The following is a 19,772-nucleotide window of genomic DNA, read 5'->3' as shown; positions in this document are numbered from 1 at the left end:
CAGACGCTTTCATTAAGATGGTTAGCTCAATAAAAACATCAAGTTGATAGATTAGTGTTTATAATAAGCACGTGTAAAGACTTGATCGTCTACGTAAACATAGCGTAACTATACGAGTATTATTTCATTGCTGAGTTACAGTGGTAATTTTGTGTATGTATTATAGACATAGACCATTTGATAATATTGTGGAATATAATAAATATATAAGTATTCAAACATTTTAATCATGCAAGCCTGTTGTGAATGTCATGTCATCTGCAAAACAGTGAATGCAGTCACCGCCGTTTTCGAGCATTGAGCGTAGGAAATAAGTATTCTGATGAATAAAATAGCGTGCGAAACTCATTTTAAATGTAATGTTTTGATTATATTAAAGTCGTTCTCAAAAATAGACACCTATTCCGCAAGTATTACAACCCACTCTTCCAGTTTTAGGCGACTTAGGCGAGACAGCTCATGTAGGTGAATTTGTTATTCATGCACCGCGTCCACACATATCACTTCAAAGAAATGTGTATTTGTATTTTATCTCGAGTAGCTAAATCAATATTTGTAAAACAAGTGAACCTGATATGAAAGTATATGAATACATGAGTACGTAAATTAATGTCTAGTTAACAAACGATGAAATGATGTTGATAAGATAAAATAAAAACGATGAAGATCAATACTCATTTCTTATCAGATTTTGTGCGATCCTAATCAGACTGGAAATGTGTTTTGTTCTGTAAGAATTCTGTTAATAAATAGAGCAGGCCTTCTCTTCCTTAGTGATTCGTGTAAGGCGCAAAGGCGACTTAGGAATTCAGGTAGACGGCAGAAACAGCCTTCTTAACTTTGCGAAAACCTGTTTTTCTTTATGATTGCGGAGTGTAGACGACCGTTGGCCCATACATCGACAATAGTTCGCACAATTATATCAAAAGTTGACTAGCGTTAAGTGTTAAGCCGGATATAGAAATACATTAGGAGCTACAGATTCTGCTCCATGGGAAGCTTGTCGCCCGGAAACCACCAATAGTGTTAACGTAAAACTAAAATACAAACTTGTACGTCAGGGCGCTTGGGATAGAAAACAGACTGGCAACAGCCGAACTAATAAAACCCGCTAGAAGAAATACATTGTGCAGTAGACAACGTAGACTATCGAATCAATGAAAGCGGTTGGTAAACAAACCAGGCGGGCGTTCACATCACAGGAACATATGTTAGTTTCCCTCGGTTTCGATGGCGTTGTAGTTATAAAATAAAATGCGGACGTGTACGTCTGTCTGTACAATACATAAAGAGGTCGATGACCCTGTTCTTAAAACGAATGCATGTACTTCTCTCTGAGTTGACACAATATTTCAGGCATAACTGTCGTATACCGTAGATTATATTTGTTCACAAGGACGCAACGTAAGTTTGGCTGGAGCTGATTCTCGGTATTCCGGTTAGTAAAACAAATTGTACGTAAATTGTAAAGTTTTAAAATACCGCGAACATTATCAACAAGCAAACAAATGCCTAGTTTAAAAATTTTTCATTCTTTCTTTTTTGTATCGTCTCAGGAAAAGGAAGCTTAGAATTGTTTGTAAGCTTATTGAAGCTCGGTCAATCAGAGATTTCCGTTTTATTTTTTGCCAAATAATTAAATATACTTAATATGCAGCGTCGGTTCTTTAGGCGGCGTCAATTTTCTTTACTTTTGTTTGAAAAGCCAAAAATTTCGGAAAGATATTTTTGAAAATGAATTGTAAATGTTTGAGGAGTCAACAGTGCACAGAGCGTTGACATGGGTTCGCATTACTATCACGAGCATCCGCATCTACCCACGCGGTCTCGCGCGCCAATTTATGCATCGAGGGTACCAATCCTACGACCTCAACCCACAGGCCCTAGAGAAATTATGTTCGCTCTATTACAATCGAAATCTTCCTCAAGAGAAAGTATAATCAACATTTTCTAGGTCCGTGCAAATGCAAATGCAGACAGACGGATGATTCGAATTGATGACCTCAGTCTTCATAGATTGCCAAGTTTCGCAAGACTATTTTAAGCTCGCTGCAAGATGTTCTAGACGTATTAGGTCAATCGATATTTGAAATTTTACTAAAACATTAATTTGGTTAGTCACTAGACTTTGCAAAGTCGACAGGAGAGTTCATTGTTATGATTGTTTGAACCCTCGTCTCACGAGTTTAGAGTTTCAAACAAAGCCTAACCAGTAAATGCTGACGTTTTATTGATATGGCATTCAAACGTTTTTCTCACGAGTTAGCAATCTCCTGTGGTGTTAAATTATTCTGTCTGCTAGAAAAGCTCAGATACGTGTAAACAAATAATATTTACTTTGAATTATTCGACATTGAATAAGATATTTGTCTATGTTATTAAAACTACGTTTATTGGATACATGGAACCAATTTTTGCGTTTGTCGATTTGTGAGTTTATTACTCATTTACGTAAAACTACTGGGCGGATGTGGATGAAATTTTGCATAACTACTGATAAACATAAATCATTGTAATATTTTTTTCTGATAGCAATATAGATACTTTGGAATATTGGATTATGTATGTAAAATGTACCGTTTGTTTCGGTGTATGCGATATTATGCAAGACTAAATGGTCAGCGGCACCGTAACACACAATTTACGCCGTGTTACAGCATACGCCGGGTTAAATGGAGCGTCCAGTAAATTACACGTTAACTATAAGACAAGGCGTCAGTTGTTAGGTTCAAGTAAAGGGCTCGGCGGGAATGAATCATTGAATCGGCTGTTGTAGCTAAGTTAAATTTATAATCTGGCAGATAACTAGACACCCGTCCGTTATCTTGTTTCCTAATTCCGTAGTAATTGTGTATTACTAATAAGAATGACTACAAAGTAGGTAACTCCTGCGAGCTGCGATGTAATACCGACAATTGTAATATCTTTCTAGTCTAGTTCACTTGCAGATGAAGAAACAATTAACACGTAATATTCACGTAATGTACATTTTGCAATATGAACACGAAATATTGTTTACTTTCCGACCTGTTAATCGACGTTTAATTTAGATATTGGGTGGGTAAATTGTGTGAGATACAAGAAACCATACAACCATTGGAACACATGTTGGTTGTAGTTATGTATTGAATTGGTCATACATTACGTATACTTCTATAGTTAATACATATATAAGATATATAAGGATACAAAGGCGTGTTTGTGTGACGAGTGACGAGGCATTACCCATATTTTTTATGTGGGTAATCTGACAGTTTCCAAAGTGATATGACGCATCGTCGTAGTTTTCCGCGCTACATAGTAGTAAGGTGCGTAAGCAGGTACGCGGTATACGTGTGGTTAGTGTTTGATCACACTGCCACGCGCCATGCGGCCGGGATGAGTAACGCGCCCCATATGACCCGCCAACCATAAAACTGTTAAGCAAGCAGGAATTATTTTTTAACCCACCTCCATAATTATATGCAATAATGACCACGCGACTATTATTATTCATCTGATATCACGAAATATTTGGTGATGACTATTGTTATGTTTTGTAAACAAAAGGCATGACAACAAAAAAGCACTTGTACAAATGTTTAGTGTGCAGAGTGTAGAACAAAAGGTGGTCCCGTGCCTTTAAAGGTTAATGGCCTATTGACAATTCCTTGTTATATTAACTAACTACAAGCCTACTTATGTAATAAGTGGGTAATAGACATTATGAATAGGAAAATTCATAATAAGCACAGGTATTGTACAATGGCTTATAGGATAATGTGTGTCATAATAGGGAAAATAAAATTACCAAATAACCAGTAAAATTAACAACTCCATATTTTAAAAGTAATATAAACTTCTGCAGTCTTCTGTGAAGTGAATAAAATGCCAAACTGTTAATAACATTATATGTTTTTATTTCAGTAAAATGGGATAACTCTCCATACGACTCTCTAGTCAGTTATAAATAAATGAATAGTAGTTTGGTACATTTGTATGAGAAAAATCGTTTATAAGCAAGCGATTTATAGTTTGGGATTTGCATGTTTTACAATTTTTTTGGTGAAGCATTTTAAATAATTACTATCCTAGATTACATGGTATAATTATGGAAGGGCAGGCTAGGAAATAATCAAATTATTAATTTGTATTTATTTTAAAAATAAGTATGTTGCCAAGTGGGTAGAATAGTAATGAGGTTTAACTAGATATAGTTGTAAAAAAGTGATTACATTTGAGTTCCAGTTTACCCATACTAACTAGTTAGTAGTATTTTGTAAGATTTAAATACTTTTTGCCCATTTTTAGAGGTATTATAAAAACCAATTGGAATTATTTATTCTTATGATGTTAATTCTTATAAGGAAATCCAATTGATTAAAATAATACCTCCAAAAGTAAATTTATGCTTAATAGAAAAAATAAGGTAGATCTAAGTTACAAGTCAGTATATAAATCTCAGACTTTTAGGCTAAATTCAATAACTATTGTCCAATTCTTGTAAAGAATTATATTCTAGTTAGGATCTATTGTGCATTAATAAGAATATGAGGACATTCCTGAATGCCTATTAGAATTCTAGTCTTTGTAATAAGAATTTTAGTATGACAGGTAGTTGCATAACATATACACAGTATAAACAAATATCAAGCCATTTCTTTCCCTATATCTCCTTATCACTATGATTCAACATTGCAGTCACAGCTCTGATTGCCTTATCTAATTGGTTCTAGCAATATAACACACAGGAACCTTTATCCTTTAAACTATGTTACCAAAAACTACTCACTTTTCACTCAGATATTGAGTTGTCCAGTAGAGAACTTCACCGGGTAGTTCCGATTCCGTGATGGTATACCCTGCGATATGCACGGGCAACTGGTCCTCTGGGTTAACAGTAGCCGCAAAGTTTTCAAAAAACACTCGGTACGACGTCAAATAATCTTCTTTCTCACCCATTTTCGTTAATTCGTTCGAAATTAAGAGTAAACTTAATAATATCGTGTCAATAATCGATCAACAAACACTTGTAAATGATTACAAGCTAAATTGGAGCAAAGTCGGAGCCTTCCTACGAAATAGAACTATTTAGTAAATATGAAACACTCTTTCACTACAGGAAAATTTGTCACCACATTATAGAAATAACTTATTTTAATATTTGCACTAATCTCAACAGTATTTCGTGATCAAAACACAGAAATCATCACATCTCGTTCATACTTCTACTCTTGTTGTCACATCCCATTTAGAATAAATAAATTATCTGTTCCACCAAAAAAATCCACACCCGATAACATTCGAAACATACGATTTTAAAATCTACATTCATAAATATTGTTTTTATTTATTTTCTTTGTGAACAGTAAAATATTACAAATAATACATATAATTCAATTATCATTTATTTTATTGATTCATATAAACAATATTTATGAAATATTTTGAAACACTAATGAAATAAAAAAATTAAGGCAAACATAGTTTCAGAACGCATTTTTATCGACGTGAATGTCTGACAGTATAGAGTTGCAACAAGCACGACAGCTTGATTGTGGCGTTTTATTTGAATTTTTATACAGCGACTCAGCGAGAAGCGAAAAACTCGAAATTGAAAAAGAAAACTGAATATTTTTGCGAATAATCAATCAATATTGTGATTTATTGTTACGTGCGATAAAAAACCACAAGGATTAATTAATCATTCATATTATACTTTTTGTTCAGTTTAGATCTAAAAAACTATTATTTATTGCTGTTAGATTTATATTTCCAACTGGTTTTTCCTACCAGCAGTTTTAAATTTACATAAACAATAAAAATTTTGCCTTATTTGAAGTTGCTAACTTCAACCAACCAACCAACGGAATCGTGAGTCTTCCGTATTTTTGCTCACCTGTGTCAGATGGCGCTTGTGTAAACCTCTCGTTCTTCGTCCAATAGGGAATTAGCTAGTGTCACATCATTGGACATTAAATATTTGACAGTTATTGTGATTAGACAAAAATCCTCTACCTAACTTACATTTGGTGAGCCCCATTTCTTTTAATTGTAAGTAATGTGCTGTGCGGGCTTACGGCTTGTGACAGCCGCAAAGTTACGAAACGATTTAAATGATATTTAATGAATTAATAAGACATATTTATTTATACAATAAATTAAGGCTGAGATCTTATATTGTAAGTAATTAACCAGTACAGAGAACCAGTGTGAACTTTTTTAATTAGTTGTTTATTATATTTTGTTTTTTGGTTTGATAACGATAATTATTAAATTCTAACTTAACGACAAAACAAAAAAAACTGTTATATAATTTTAAGGTCAAAATAAAGGGTTAAGGTCACAATGTTATCGATAGATTTATTCAGACCACGTAGGCTTCTCTAACGTCCTTGATGTTATTCTGATTGTCATGATGACAGTTTAGTCTTATTAGAATTTGACAGTTGACTTGACAATGCTTATAAAAGCGGACAAAGTAAATTTTTAAACTTCGCACAAATAAATTAATTCCTTGTGTAAATATTTCCAGTCATTGGGCAGTGTGACTGTGACCGTGCAGGTACTGTCTATTTTCATTATTTCTTTGTCGTAGCAGTAAGATCTTTGATTTTCTCGTTTGCATCATTGTTTCTTATCACTAGTGCATTATCAACAACTGCCCATTTTGAACGTACGTGATTGATAAATTAGTTTGATAAGATAAAAATGGTAATTAAATCAGATTTTTCTAATTTTGCAGGATCTCATACAGTTGTTGGCAAGGGAAAACGTTAGTAAGTAAGCGACGATGATTGCCGGAAAGTATCAACATTACAAGAATGAAGACATTGACGACTATTTCAGTGCCGTCGGTACGTGTTTTTATTAATAACTCTTGTGCTCCTAATAAATGTGCTAAATCATTAAACTATAAATAATAATTTGGCACCAATTGCAAAACATTTGATGGAACTGCCATTGTTTTTACAATATAACTACATGTTATGTTCTACATTCAATAATAAGTATTGTTATTGTAACAGGTGTCCCATACATGGGCCGCAAGATGATGGCAATGTCATCACCACTGATGGAGATATCTGTGGATGGCGATCAGATGGCAATCAAAAATATTTCCTTGATGAGAACAGTTGAAAACAAGTTCAAATTGGGAGAGGAGTATATTGAGAACATGCCTAATGCGAAAATAAGAGTAAGTTAAACATATGTTTTTAAATACATACATAAACTGACACCTGCCTCTCATGGACCCCCAGGCAGAGACAATGGAATGCTAATGTTATGAAATATTGACGAATTCAAACTAAGTTACACATACAAATGAAAGTTACTATCAGTTTTTTATAATATTTGGTTTACAAATGCTAAATGTACAGATGCATGCTAGTTGGTATGGCAAAATGACAAACATGTAATTTATTTTTTGTTACTTCCAGAGTGTAACAACAAAGCTTGATGACAAAAAGATTGAAACTAAGTCAGTAGTGGAAGACACTGGCGCTGCATGTGGTCGCCTCTACGAGTTCACTGATGATGAGTGTGTCATTGTAAGTGAAGCTATCTTTTTTTGCATGTATTTAACAAGATACTGGTTGATTATTTCTTATCATCCAATGATTATTCAAGTGTGTTTTTATAAAAATATTACTAAGTATTTTACAACAAAATATTAATAATGTTCTTGTGTTTCAGACTCTGACCCACGAGAAAGCTAACACCCCTGCCAAACGTTACTTCCGCAGAGTCAAATAAATGAACAATACTTCATCACAATTTTCTTTCTTCCAAAATGAACAACAATATATTATATACTTAACATATTATTATAAATGATATGTGAATGCTATAAGAGAACTGATATTTTTATTTCTTTTTACTTTTGTATGTTATTTTAAATAAATATATTTTCTTATAGGTATCGTCTTTTTTTTGATACAGCTAATATTCCATTTTTCGACCTTCATATGAACTTGATATGCTAATATTATTAGTATACTAAACTCTTATCTTGTACTTTGTCATTTCTATACAAAGTAATGGTTAAATACCTACAGTTTCTGGCCCACATCGTGGGACTACAGCTAAGCGAGATCTATCTAGAGATTGCTCAAACTGAGTTGAATACAAATACTAAGTTGACTAGAATTTTATTTATTTATATAAATGAAAATGTATATTATTAAAAATTTTCAAGCAGTTAATTTTAGCCCTGGAAAACGTAGGCGACATCAAGATAATACAGTTCGTGTAAAGTTTTTAAGTTTATTGATAATGTCATATGGCAATGATATATTTATTATTTTTTGCTGCTTTTTATATAAAAACCATACATTGACGACGAAATCATCAAAGTGTGGGAGAGCCATGCTTCGGCACGAATGGGCCGGCTCGACCGGAGTTATACCACGGCCTCACAGAAAACCGACGTGAAACAACGCTTGCGTTGTGTTTCGTTGTGTGAGTGAGGTTACCCGAGGCCCAATTCCCCCTTCCCAATCTTCCCCATCCCCGATTCCCGAACAACAACCCTTAAATTCCTAACTCCCAAAAAGCCGGCAACGCACTTGTAACGCCTCTGGTGTTTCAAGTGTCCATGGGCGGCGGCGATTGCTTACCATCAGGTAATACGTCTGCTCGATTGCCGGTTTGTTCCATAAAAAAAAAAAAAAAAAAACATTACATATTAATACACAAACATATACATTATTAACGGTACATTAAACTTTTTTATTTTTTGTTCGTTTTTGTTCTTGTGCCAAAATACCAGGTGTTAGGTTATATTACTGTCGATGTGCAGTTCTGTGCTGCCATCTAGTGTTTACAGCTGTCAGCTGAACACATTTCTTTTTTTGACATTTTGTAAATCCGACCAATGTAAAATGTCTCGTCATTTTGCTTCTTTCCCTTTCTAACTTGTAGGAAAACCCATCGCTATTTCCGATTGAAAGTATCATCAGAAATTATTTCCATTTTAATCACTCTTTCGTACAGTTTCGATTGATTTGATTTTATTGTTTTGAAGGTGCGTTGGACAGTTTATTTAATTTTTGCGAATCACCTAAAGTTACTGTTGCGCTGTCTACTGTAAGATTTGTACTGCCAAAATGCCAGAGAATACAGTTGCCCAAAACCAAGTAAGTGGAAATTAATAACTGAATGAAAAGTTCTTATTAGCACAAAGAAAATAATAGCGTCTTCCTAGACTGAAATCAAGAAATCTGCCTGTTTTACATCGAACATGTTTTTAATATTTTTTAATGATCATATTGAGAGATTCGGACTTAAGCACGAGGGGTCCAGTACCTTGTATAAATTACGGCAAATTAAATATAGTTTGTGTGAGAACCTCACTTAAATCTATCTTTTATAATTGATAAACATACTACCTACATTAATTACAATACGGAACTACTAATCATGATTTTTTTCCCCAGGAGCAGCAGGTGAAGAAATTGAAAAGGTTCTTGGAAGGTTGGCGCATGGCTGTTCTTCCATTAAAGTCTATAATTCTGTGGGAACAACAGTGGCATCCTTGTGCTATAGTTGGCTCAGTCTCTTTTCTATACTTTCTCATTTGGCTGATGGACCTAAACTCTCTTGCAACATTCGCTGTTGTTGGCTTATTCCTGAATTTCGTGGACTTCATAGTACCTGTGGTCTGTAATTCACTCTATGGATCAACTTCTTGGACAGGACATCATGAGAAAATGTACGAAGATATTTGCAAAAGCATTGTAGCAAACTACAATAAAGGCTTGCACAATATTCAACAATTCTATTCATTGAGGGAAACCAGCCCATGCATGGTGAGCTCTATTTTCAATCATAATATTACATGACAAGAATTTGTCCAAATTAAACTTTCAACTCTAAATTAAAATGTACATTAAAATTCAGTATGTATCTTTTTGTGTTTAAACTACATACCAACATCAAATACCAGACAGGTGTTTGTAATTTTGTATCAACAATAATTCATCGAGCATTTCTTTTGTTTCAGTACTACATACTCTCTATCAGCTTGCTGGTGACATTTGCATGGGTGGCCTCTTCCATTAACAACATATTCTTGTTATACATGGTGTCTACTGCCGTGTTGCTGTGGCCTGGAGTCCGGAACAGAGGCATTTTCAACACCGTCTTGTCCATGGTCAACATGGGACAGAAAACTATTAAATCTGAATAAACATTTTTTTTTTGCTGTAATTAGTGTGTGCCTTTACCTCTGCAGGAAAGTAGTAGCTGGAGTGATATGAGTGGTATAAATATTTGGCATAGGTTCCAAGTAAAGGATAAATATTAAAAGACGAAAATTCTAAAAGAATTATCTAAGTGATGAAAAATTTATATTGGGCAGAATGCCTCTATTTCTGCAAATTAGTGCACCAAGAATAAAATTCTATTCGTGCAAGATGGTGCAGTCTTTAAATTAAAAAGATATTGCGTTTTCTCATACCACTTTAGGTACTATTTTCTTACCAGGGTAAGGCATGCAAATTAAGTAGCTTTTAATATTTAATGTGATTGGTCTGGTCATAAGTTTTAAGTTATGCTTAGCTTATTATGAGCTTTAAATTACTGTGTATGTGTGATATTATACTTTTATGAGAATAAACAGCCAAAGCCTGACTTTTATTTAATTTTTATTTTTCTCAGAGTTGTAAGGTACTAAAAATAATACTTGCCATTACTTTCATATATTCCCATGTCCTCTTGAAGATACCCTTTGATTGAATAAAACAAAATTAAAGTAAGACCTTTGCTAGTAAGTAAAATATCAATTTGGCAAAAACGAGTATTCAATTCTAGTTAGCAAAGGCATACTTGTTGTCGGCTTGCACAATGTATTAATTTTTTGAAATATATTTATAGACAGCAATCACCAGTTCAGTCCTACAAAAATTTGAATCTTTTTCCTGCTAAAAGGAAGCGTCCACAGGCCCGCATCGTACTCATCGGACATATCGCACGCATCGGACGTATCGCACGCATCGGACGTATCGCACGCATCGGACGTATCGCACGCATCGGACGTATCGCACGCATCGGACGTATCGCACGCATCGGACGTATCGCACGCATCGGACGTATCGCACGCATCGGACGTATCGCACGCATCGGACGTATCGCACGCATCGGACGTATCGCACGCATCGGACGTATCGCACGCATCGGACGTATCGCACGCATCGGACGTATCGCACGCATCGGACGTATCGCACGCATCGGACGTATCGCACGCATCGGACGTATCGCACGCATCGGACGTATCGCACGCATCGGACGTATCGCACGCATCGGACGTATCGCACGCATCGGACGTATCGCACGCATCGGACGTATCGCACGCATCGGACGTATCGCACGCATCGGACGTATCGCACGCATCGGACGTATCGCAAGCATCGGACGTATCGCACGCATCGGACGTATCGCACGCATCGGACGTATCGCACGCATCGGACGTATCGCACGCATCGGACGTATCGCACGCATCGGACGTATCGCACGTATCGCACGCATCGGACGCATTGTACGCATCGTATGCATACCGTATGAAGTCATCAGTACGCATGTAGGCATTGTTGTTGATGCTTTGCGTACGATGCGCATCAGTGGACGTAATTGTATGAGTTTCTATACAAGACAAACTAAAATCCGTTGCGTACGATGCGGGCCTGAGGACGCGTTCACCTATCTACCTTAATTGGTGTCTATCAATCTATACTGTGGTAATATATCGTTCAAAAGAATGGGACAATTTATACAGAATTATAGACTAACCAGAATCTCATAATGCAAAGAAAATAATTTCCAACTATATGTGGGTACCTGGAAAGAACAATAAATGGGAATTCAATTATTTATGAACTGCAACAACACGTGCGTGCACAGTAACTTGAGTCTTCAGTGGTGGAGTGTGAATGATATAAATTTTATTACTACTTTTATGATCCTCATTATTTCAGCCACTAGTCTTCCACTGTTTTATTTATGACTTTAGGTACTATTTTTTCCGATATTGAGAAAAATAATTCTTACTATCTACGAAATTGAATGTCTTCAATATGGGCACAATAATATTATGGATAATATAACCAGCGATTAGTAGCGGGTTTGATTTGCACATGGATCAATTTTTGTGTGATCTACTAATTGTTGTTTCGGGTCTGGATGTGTATATGAATTTGTATGTTTGTAAACGCTCGTAGGATACACGAGAAAATCATAGGGTAGGGCAACGTTTATAGCAATGAAAACAAAACTGTTTATTTATCATTTATTTTATTTTGATGTAAATTTCTTAACTATACATAATACATTCAATATATCAATGTCTTAACATTTTTAGAAAATCGTATTCATTATTTTGCGCACAATCAAGCGAGCTGGTAAGGCAAAAGAAGCACTATAACAGAATATTATTGATTCACTACACTGCCTTTGATTCAGTCATATTACATCTATGAACACATAACATTGATACAATTACATTAACTTGAAACTTCAGCATATACAAACAACAGTAAGTACAATTGCAAAACCTATTCATTTTATTATTTTATTTTTAATGAATATGCAATTAAATATAAGCGCACAGAGAAATAACATTAAAATCATCACAGCAATGAGTGTAAAAATTATAAGATAATTCTAAAAACATACGACATATATGTAAGCACGGCTACTTATAAGTGGTGGCATAGAAACGTAGTTTTGTTCGAAGCTAGCGAGATTGTATCGATAATACTACACTGAATGCATTAACTACCACTGAAACTAAAACACAATATGTTGGATCGCCACACAGATGATGCGTCTACAGGACAAATGTAATCCATACTTAGGCAATTCTGGTGGAAATTCTATCTATTTTCTAAAACATAAACTCAAGTATATGGGAGTTGTACTACTACAGTTAAGTTTCTGTCACAGTAAAGCCTGGTTTAACGTTCGTTTTCTTAGCCTTCGTGACCGACGGCATGCCTGGCTCGGTGGCCACCAAGTTATTGGTACTGTCAGTAGAAGTGCTTGGCCTCAACAGATCGTCTGTCACTAATGTCGTCTTGAACCTACTGCCTGAGACAGTCGCTTGGGAACTTACATTACTTTTTTGTGCACTACTGTCACTGTACCTTCTACTTCCATTGTTTAGAATATCATTCTTTATAGTCTTGACCTTGCCGTCTTTGCTTGGCAAATTAGGCGAGTCTACGTTAGCTACAAACTGAGTGTTTTCTTTAGAAAACTTTTGTTTAACCTCATTATCTAAGTTGTAATTCTTGCTACTCGTTGGCATGTCTTTATAGAAACATTCTTTAGTTTGCTGTAAGCTTAGCCCGAAGAATTCACTGGAGCATTTGCTAGTGGACGGCTGATTGTTGTCCAGTCTGAGGGAACTGGCTGCGGCGTATGTCTGTGGGCTGAGGTCGTTCTTGATCATCTTGACCGGCGACCCGCACCAGTCTACTGAAAGGGTTCCTTCATCCTCTTCACCTTCAGTACTCTGTAATACATATTAAACATAGTGATTGCATTTTGTTTGATACGGCCATCCACAAATATTAGTGACTAGTATTCATACCAGTAGATCGTGGTCAGTGATGGAGCCGGCGGTAGCCTCGTTGCTGTTGAAGTCCAGCTCGGAGGCTATGGACACCGGCGTCACGTCGCCGCTAATAGATGAACCTGTAACATTACGCGCAACACGAAAACAATAATTATTATTTAAACCTAAAGTATAGGTAAGAAGGACTATACTGACCACCCATATTGTTTTAAGAAACTTTAAGTTTTTTGGTTTAATTCCTTTTATAGTTATATACCAGCCGTCAAAGAAGCTTATTATCTACAGAATACACCTTACGACAATTCTCAGAATGTACATAATGTTGACTTCTTTATTGCACTTCCTTAAAATGTTACCTATATTTTGAATTGTAGTATTAGTATTTATTTGCTACAATTAGTTCGCCTGTAATCAATTTTATAACTGGAATTCAGTTAAAATTGTAACTTTGCTAATCAATTTGCAACTGCTCTAACCCAAGATAGTTTGTTATTCCTATAAAGCCATCTACTAGTTAGGAACTTACTTTGTATAGTCGCTCAGTTTTAAAATTATCAGCTTGGTAATATATCACACACAAGTGTTACTGTTATATTAAGTAAACCATATAAGCTTTATATACATAATACATATATGTACTTAAATATGAACAAGATATTAAACAGTCAAGATTCATGCAAATTTCTTTTTCCTATTGTATTCTCAAGGTTAGCAGAGAGTGCAGCGCATGCATGCGTTGTATAAACATGCAACTATGAACCATAAGTTAATAAATGTTAGGTTTATAGTAAAATGGAGTATCTTTGTTACAAGCGACGATATTGTGCAACGTTTAAACTGTATTTTTATCAGAAGATCAACTTCACAACATTTATTACATTTGTCAACGACAGCTAGAAGCGCACGGCAGGCTTGTTTACACGTCTGTATACTGTTTGTACGAAATGTTTACAAATCGGTGTAAGGTGTAACTAGCGCACACAGTCGGCCGGTCGTTACTGGGTGGAGAGAGTCGAGTGATGCGTGAGGTACCTGCTACGTTGGAGTGCGGCATGAATGGGTGCAGGCTCGAGTCCAACGCGCACAACGTCGCCGCCTCGCCCTCCCACTGAGGGAGCTTGCTCGGCACATTTTTACTCCAATTGCTACTGGAATCCATAATGTTTAGTTACCAGCCTCTGTTCGGCTGAGCCTCGGTCCCAACAATCCCGACAATGAATGATACAAGCACCGGCAATATGAACTATGAATTACTTTGAACTGTCGCCGCCACACGTGAAAACAAAATGGTTCCGTATACACGTCGCGAGTGGACGAAACGTTTCGCACGTTTGGTCCACTCGCGGATTAGATATTTAGAAAGTATGATCAAGTTGAAGAACAGTTCAAGTCTCACTTTCAGGTGAGATGTAACGATAGTTCATTAGATAACATTTAACAAATAACATAAATCAGAAAACTAACATCAAGCAACATTAGCAGACATAAGTGTTTATAATACAAATCTAGTCAAGTGAGAGCGTCGTCACCAACAGAAATTGAAGACATCTTCCAGAACACGTTAAAAATCAAAACCAAAACAAAATATTGTACATAAGAGTAGCAATTCTCAAAAACTCTAATGTTCGGAAAACGCATTCAAGCTGGTTAACATTTCACTAATATTCAGCCGATGCTAGTGATGTAAGTGTTTATACCTTTCCGTCGAGGTGGTCTTATGTTCCGAATTGGAGGCGTAGTTAGAGTTGGGCGAGGAAGGGCCCGCAGACGACAGACCGCTCGGCAGCTCGCCCGACGACGACATCAGCGACGACGGACCGCTCCAGCCCACACCTGCGGACCATAGCGTCAGTACTGCGCCGCGGGGGGCGGCCGGCGGGACACTTACTGCCGAGCGACACTCACTGTTGGTGGGCGACGGCTGCTTGTGCGGCAGCGGCGCGGGCGGCGCGGGCGGCGTGCCCAGCAGCACGGGCGCCGCCGTGACGCGCTCCAGGAAGGCGTCCAGCTGGCGCAGCGACAGCGCGTTGTGCAGCGTCTCCAGCGGCCGGATGGCCGGCACTCCGCCGAACCCCTCCACCGCCGCTGCGAGGCAACACTGTCAGTCGGGGCCGCCGGCTCCGGAGGAGCTGAGAGCCGAGGATACACTCACCGTTGCTGGACGCCGCCGTGGGGATCATGACTCGGAGGTTGGGCGCAGAGCTGGACCCGGAGATGACGGCCGTGCTGAAGAGGCCGGCGGCGGACAGCTTGCCGCGGGCGCCGAGCCCCAGCATCTTGAGGTAGCTCATCTGGCCGGCGATGCTGTGCCGCTGGCGCCGCCCTGCGTCCCGCGGAGTGCTACACTGGCTGCCGTCCGCCAGGCGCGGCCAGGACGCCGTGCGCGACCCGAAGGGGATGGCGGACAGCGGGAGCTCGTTAGTAGAGGACTCGACGCCGCCCATGTTAATGAGGGGAGTTAGCGGGCTCTCGGTCGGGCTCGGGCTCGACGCGAGCGCGGGCGGCGTCACGGTCAGTGCGGGGAGGGGGGCCGGCCGCGCGGCTGCCGGGCCGTTAGTCACGGGTACACGAACAGTGGGTGACATTATGTGGAATGCGAGCGTCGTTAGTGGACAGGGCGGTGATAGAGAGAAAAATAAATTAGTGATTAATATAGATAGAATAAATAAATATATAGATACGTCAAAGCGTGCTCGTAGTAGCGATAGAGTTGCGATTTGGAGATCGCATTCGACATTGCACTACACAGAGGGACCCCAACCAGCGCAATAGTTTGACGATCGTTTGTTGGCCCCGGGAACGCAACCCTCGCGCGCCGCGTCTCCTGCCGCGTTCACAAGTACATGTGATCGTGGCAGGACACACGCACCAGAACGTTACGTTAGCGTGGCAGTGACCTGTATGGTAGCCTACACATCACATTATCGTATAAAGTGTTAGTGAGGATCAGTATCACAGCACGCAGGGGACGAACAATAGTCAGACGAGCGCACACACGCGGGGAGCGAGATACAACGCAAACACACACAAGATCGCCGGCCAGAGTGAGCTGAGGGCGGCAGCGGCGCCCGGCGGGCTACAACTCAGTAATAGTCAGGTAACACACGACACGACCGTGCCATACAACTCAGAGACTTATAGCTAATTGGACACACGTACGTCACACACAATGTTACAAGTTACAACACTGTCTGTTACACATTACAGCACTAGCTAGTGTTACACAGTTTGTCGATACCTTACATGCCACCATGCTTGCTTACCTGCCGAGATATTCCACCTACATATTAAGCTTTAGGCCACTTTGGTAGGACGAGACATTTTAAGGCAATGTACCCTATACCGATGATACTAGGACATACACATGAACATAATATTTTGAAGCTGAGTTCAAACCACCGAAAGTTTTGTGAATGAACATAAAATTTCGTATTATCGACGCTACACATTGTATACTAATTGTACCATAATTTACTAGGCTGATGAGATTTTATCTACCAAACATAACCTACATTATCTACATACCCCTTACCACAATACACAAATGGACTAACTTTCCAATCGAACCTAAATACGTAGCTTAACATTGGACGACATCATGTACAAAAAAATATTATTTAAATTTTTATCCGAATTTGTTAAAGTAGTAAAGTATTAGCACACATTGTAACTAAACCATAACAAAAAAAACAATTAGGTACAGTTTGTTGTCCAATGCAGCTTACCAGTCGAATTTTTACCCAGTTAGAACTATGATAGCATCTAAGCACCATTCTTTCACAAGTTACAAACATCCAATTATTAAAGCTCTACTAATTCCCTTTTACTGGACATTAGACATTTGAGTATTTTAAACATAAAATGAGAGAAAATAGTTAATTACTATTATTTTCTGAACTTCCAATGATTATTTTATTACTTCCCATCGATGGACATTAGACATCTAATTTGAACATAGAACTGACAGAACATAGTTCATATTACCATTATGTTCCACATTTTTTATTATAATTTTTGTTAATTTCCTTCTGTGGACATTAGACATTTATTTTAAACACAGAACATTACTTTAAGTTCCAAAATGCCAATTATTATTTTAGTTAAAGCTCTTTTAATTCCCTTGAGTGGACGTGAGATATTACATGAGCCAGTACCCCACTGACCTTCCCTGGCGACGTGCTGCAAGCTGGAGTACCGCGCGGCGCCCGCCAGCGCCGACTCCGACTCTGTCCACACCACACTCACTCACCACACACTCATTTTACCCTAAAACTAACACTACCACTAACGCTACCTCCTTTAGAAAAACATCTACTTTGTCTTTAAGTCAGTCATTTCCAATCAATATTATTTCATTGATAAAAGGCTGGAAATTCTCTATAGAAAGTTATATTATGGTCTGATTCCTAGTAACTAATTTCAAGCTTCTATCTCAGCCTTGTGCTTGAAGAAAAAGCGAAAAGAAAATGTATCTAAACCATTTTACGGCAATCTATGTACGAAGCAAACTTAATACATAAAAATGTTGTTCGCACATAAAATAGGCTTTCGCTAAGTCTACTATTATGCTATTTTGTAACTACTAAGGCTCATAAAAATAAAACAATAAGATTACATACAGCAGCCTACACCCCACTAAATGTCATATCATTTTTTATAATACTTTTCACTTGAAATAAAGTCAGCCAATTACGAAACCAATATGTTCATGGACTCCTAAACGTATTATCGCGCGGATTTCTAAGCAAATGGAGTATACCAAACTTGATCAACTACTAAAATGTGCCCGAACTACATTCATTTTGTTCAAAAGGCAATTAACATGATCGTTGAGATAAAGTATTTAATTAAAGTTAATTAGTAACTAGGGACCGAATATCAAACTTCTACTAAACAAGTAATCAGTCTATGTACTCCATTATCTTACCAATCCATGTAAAAATCTATACTTGTATTTATACCTTACGTGTCTCTTACTAACATAGCTCCCGTGTAGTTCAGTCACCCCTGTAGACCCGGACCAGTGGTCCACAGGAGTGAGCAATGCGAGGATGTCTCATTATCCTCGTGGCGTCACAACATACACTTATGTACAGTAGTCACTAGTACTGGTACACGACACTCGGGACAAACGCCCACATCCTTAGTTGTACTTTGAATTACATTTGACACTATGTTTTATGTACAGTTCTGTTTATATATGTAGTATAGGTCATAACTGTGACTTCCTCAAGCAAAAGAAGGCATTCGTTTAAATTAAATTGTAAACGTATTTATTATTATACAAATAACTGCTTTATTGAGGTTTTCCATTCGTCATTGTTTTACCAGGACCCAACAGATATTTTTTTAAAAAGACCCAGTAGGTGGCGCACCGGTCGATAATAAGACTTGATTTATTAGAAGTAATTATCACAATGCCATAAAAATAAGATTTGGTTCGACCAATTTTATAATACCTACCAACATTTTATAGTACCTAAGGAAGTTTTGTACAACTAAGAATAGAGGCGTCGGTATTAGTGGGTCGTTGTTAGTGCAGCCATGCGTCGGTCCGCGTCTGCCCGCATACTTACCGTTGTCGTGGCTCTGCTTATGTTGGTCGTAGGAACGCGCGCGAGGCGGCGCTTCTTCCACGTCTTTAGGTTCCTTTTCATCACCCTAATAGTGGGAGAACATGATATCAGTTGGTGATTCTGAATGATTAGTATAAAAAATATAAGTAACGACATCATTATAATATAAATTAACGTCATGTACATATTTTGAAGCTACAATTATAATTTTCACGTAGGAGTGCTTTACCGTAATGAATCCAAATCCTTACACAAAACTGGTGTGGAACAACACTTGCGGTGTATTAGGCTGCGTGAATGAGGTTACTTAAGGTTTAAATGTCTACGCACTTGTTTGCCGGCCGTTGGAAGGGAAAAACTCAGATTTCTAGTGGTGTCCAAATCCATTGGCGTTATATACTGATTTGCTGACGTTTCCCATAAATAAAACAGCAATAAACGCATATATAGTGTGTAGTACGTGAGTACCTGTGCGTCGTCGTGGCTGGGTGCGTCAGCGTGCGAGCGAGCCCGTAGCTCCGCGTTGAGGCGCGCCGCCAGGGACGACGCCTCGTGACCGCTCACCGTGTAGTGCAGGTTGCTGGAACGTTATACACATACTCATACTAGCAACATAAATGTTTTGAAATGTGTTCTTAAAC

The 19,772-nt window shown here is 37.9% G+C and overlaps 4 protein-coding genes across 23 annotated transcripts in view; 2 read left to right on the top strand and 2 right to left on the bottom strand.

Annotated features, from left to right (window-relative positions):
* Nucleotides 1-5,240, bottom strand: part of LOC118266838 (mediator of DNA damage checkpoint protein 1) — a 65,715-nt gene extending 60,475 nt beyond the window's left edge. Inside the window, exon 1 of the mRNA XM_050703222.1 lies at nucleotides 4,772-5,240. Coding sequence (XP_050559179.1) covers nucleotides 4,772-4,941 — 170 coding nt within the window. The 5' untranslated portion in view covers nucleotides 4,942-5,240. The remainder of the gene's footprint in view (nucleotides 1-4,771) is intronic.
* Nucleotides 5,241-6,378: 1,138 nt separating this feature from the next.
* LOC118266601 (fatty acid-binding protein) lies at nucleotides 6,379-7,899 on the top strand. 2 transcript variants are annotated; one of them, XM_035580043.2, is made up of 5 exons: nucleotides 6,379-6,544; nucleotides 6,725-6,836; nucleotides 7,008-7,177; nucleotides 7,422-7,532; nucleotides 7,678-7,899. In XM_035580043.2, the coding sequence occupies exons 2-5, from the start codon at nucleotides 6,773-6,775 to the stop codon at nucleotides 7,735-7,737; spliced, it is 405 nt and encodes a 134-aa protein (XP_035435936.1). In that variant the 5' UTR covers nucleotides 6,379-6,544; nucleotides 6,725-6,772; the 3' UTR covers nucleotides 7,738-7,899. The 2 variants fall into 2 exon arrangements, with proteins under 2 accessions (XP_035435936.1, XP_035435937.1); XM_035580044.2 differs by lacking the exon at nucleotides 6,379-6,544 and adding an exon at nucleotides 6,589-6,655.
* A 1,034-nt stretch (nucleotides 7,900-8,933) lies between these two features.
* On the top strand, nucleotides 8,934-10,614 carry LOC118267146 (ADP-ribosylation factor-like protein 6-interacting protein 1). The gene is made up of 3 exons (XM_035580957.2): nucleotides 8,934-9,119; nucleotides 9,420-9,791; nucleotides 9,986-10,614. Exons 1-3 carry the CDS (start codon nucleotides 9,090-9,092, stop codon nucleotides 10,169-10,171), a joined length of 588 nt encoding a protein of 195 aa, XP_035436850.1. The 5' UTR covers nucleotides 8,934-9,089; the 3' UTR covers nucleotides 10,172-10,614.
* Nucleotides 10,615-12,251: 1,637 nt separating this feature from the next.
* LOC118266837 (inositol hexakisphosphate and diphosphoinositol-pentakisphosphate kinase) overlaps nucleotides 12,252-19,772 on the bottom strand; it is a 25,150-nt gene continuing 17,629 nt past the window's right edge. For 10 of the 19 annotated variants that reach the window (XM_050702861.1, XM_050702866.1, XM_050702863.1 and 7 more), the window contains 9 exons: nucleotides 19,600-19,711; nucleotides 19,132-19,216; nucleotides 17,719-17,781; nucleotides 15,708-16,097; nucleotides 15,461-15,640; nucleotides 15,253-15,388; nucleotides 14,588-14,703; nucleotides 13,571-13,674; nucleotides 12,252-13,492 (listed from right to left, as the gene is read on the bottom strand). In XM_050702861.1, coding sequence (XP_050558818.1) covers nucleotides 12,905-13,492; nucleotides 13,571-13,674; nucleotides 14,588-14,703; nucleotides 15,253-15,388; nucleotides 15,461-15,640; nucleotides 15,708-16,097; nucleotides 17,719-17,781; nucleotides 19,132-19,216; nucleotides 19,600-19,711 — 1,774 coding nt within the window. In that variant the 3' untranslated portion in view covers nucleotides 12,252-12,904. The remainder of the gene's footprint in view (nucleotides 13,493-13,570; nucleotides 13,675-14,587; nucleotides 14,704-15,252; nucleotides 15,389-15,460; nucleotides 15,641-15,707; nucleotides 16,098-17,718; nucleotides 17,782-19,131; nucleotides 19,217-19,599; nucleotides 19,712-19,772) is intronic. The other 9 variants (XM_050702877.1, XM_050702875.1, XM_050702876.1 and 6 more) reach the window with 5 other exon arrangements.

The sequence above is a fragment of the Spodoptera frugiperda genome, chromosome 23 (genome assembly GCF_023101765.2).
Source record: "Spodoptera frugiperda isolate SF20-4 chromosome 23, AGI-APGP_CSIRO_Sfru_2.0, whole genome shotgun sequence".
In the NCBI taxonomy this organism is placed as follows: Eukaryota; Metazoa; Arthropoda; class Insecta; order Lepidoptera; family Noctuidae; genus Spodoptera; species Spodoptera frugiperda.
Note: the sequence above shows the minus strand (reverse complement) of the source record. Positions and strands in the feature narration are given on the sequence as shown.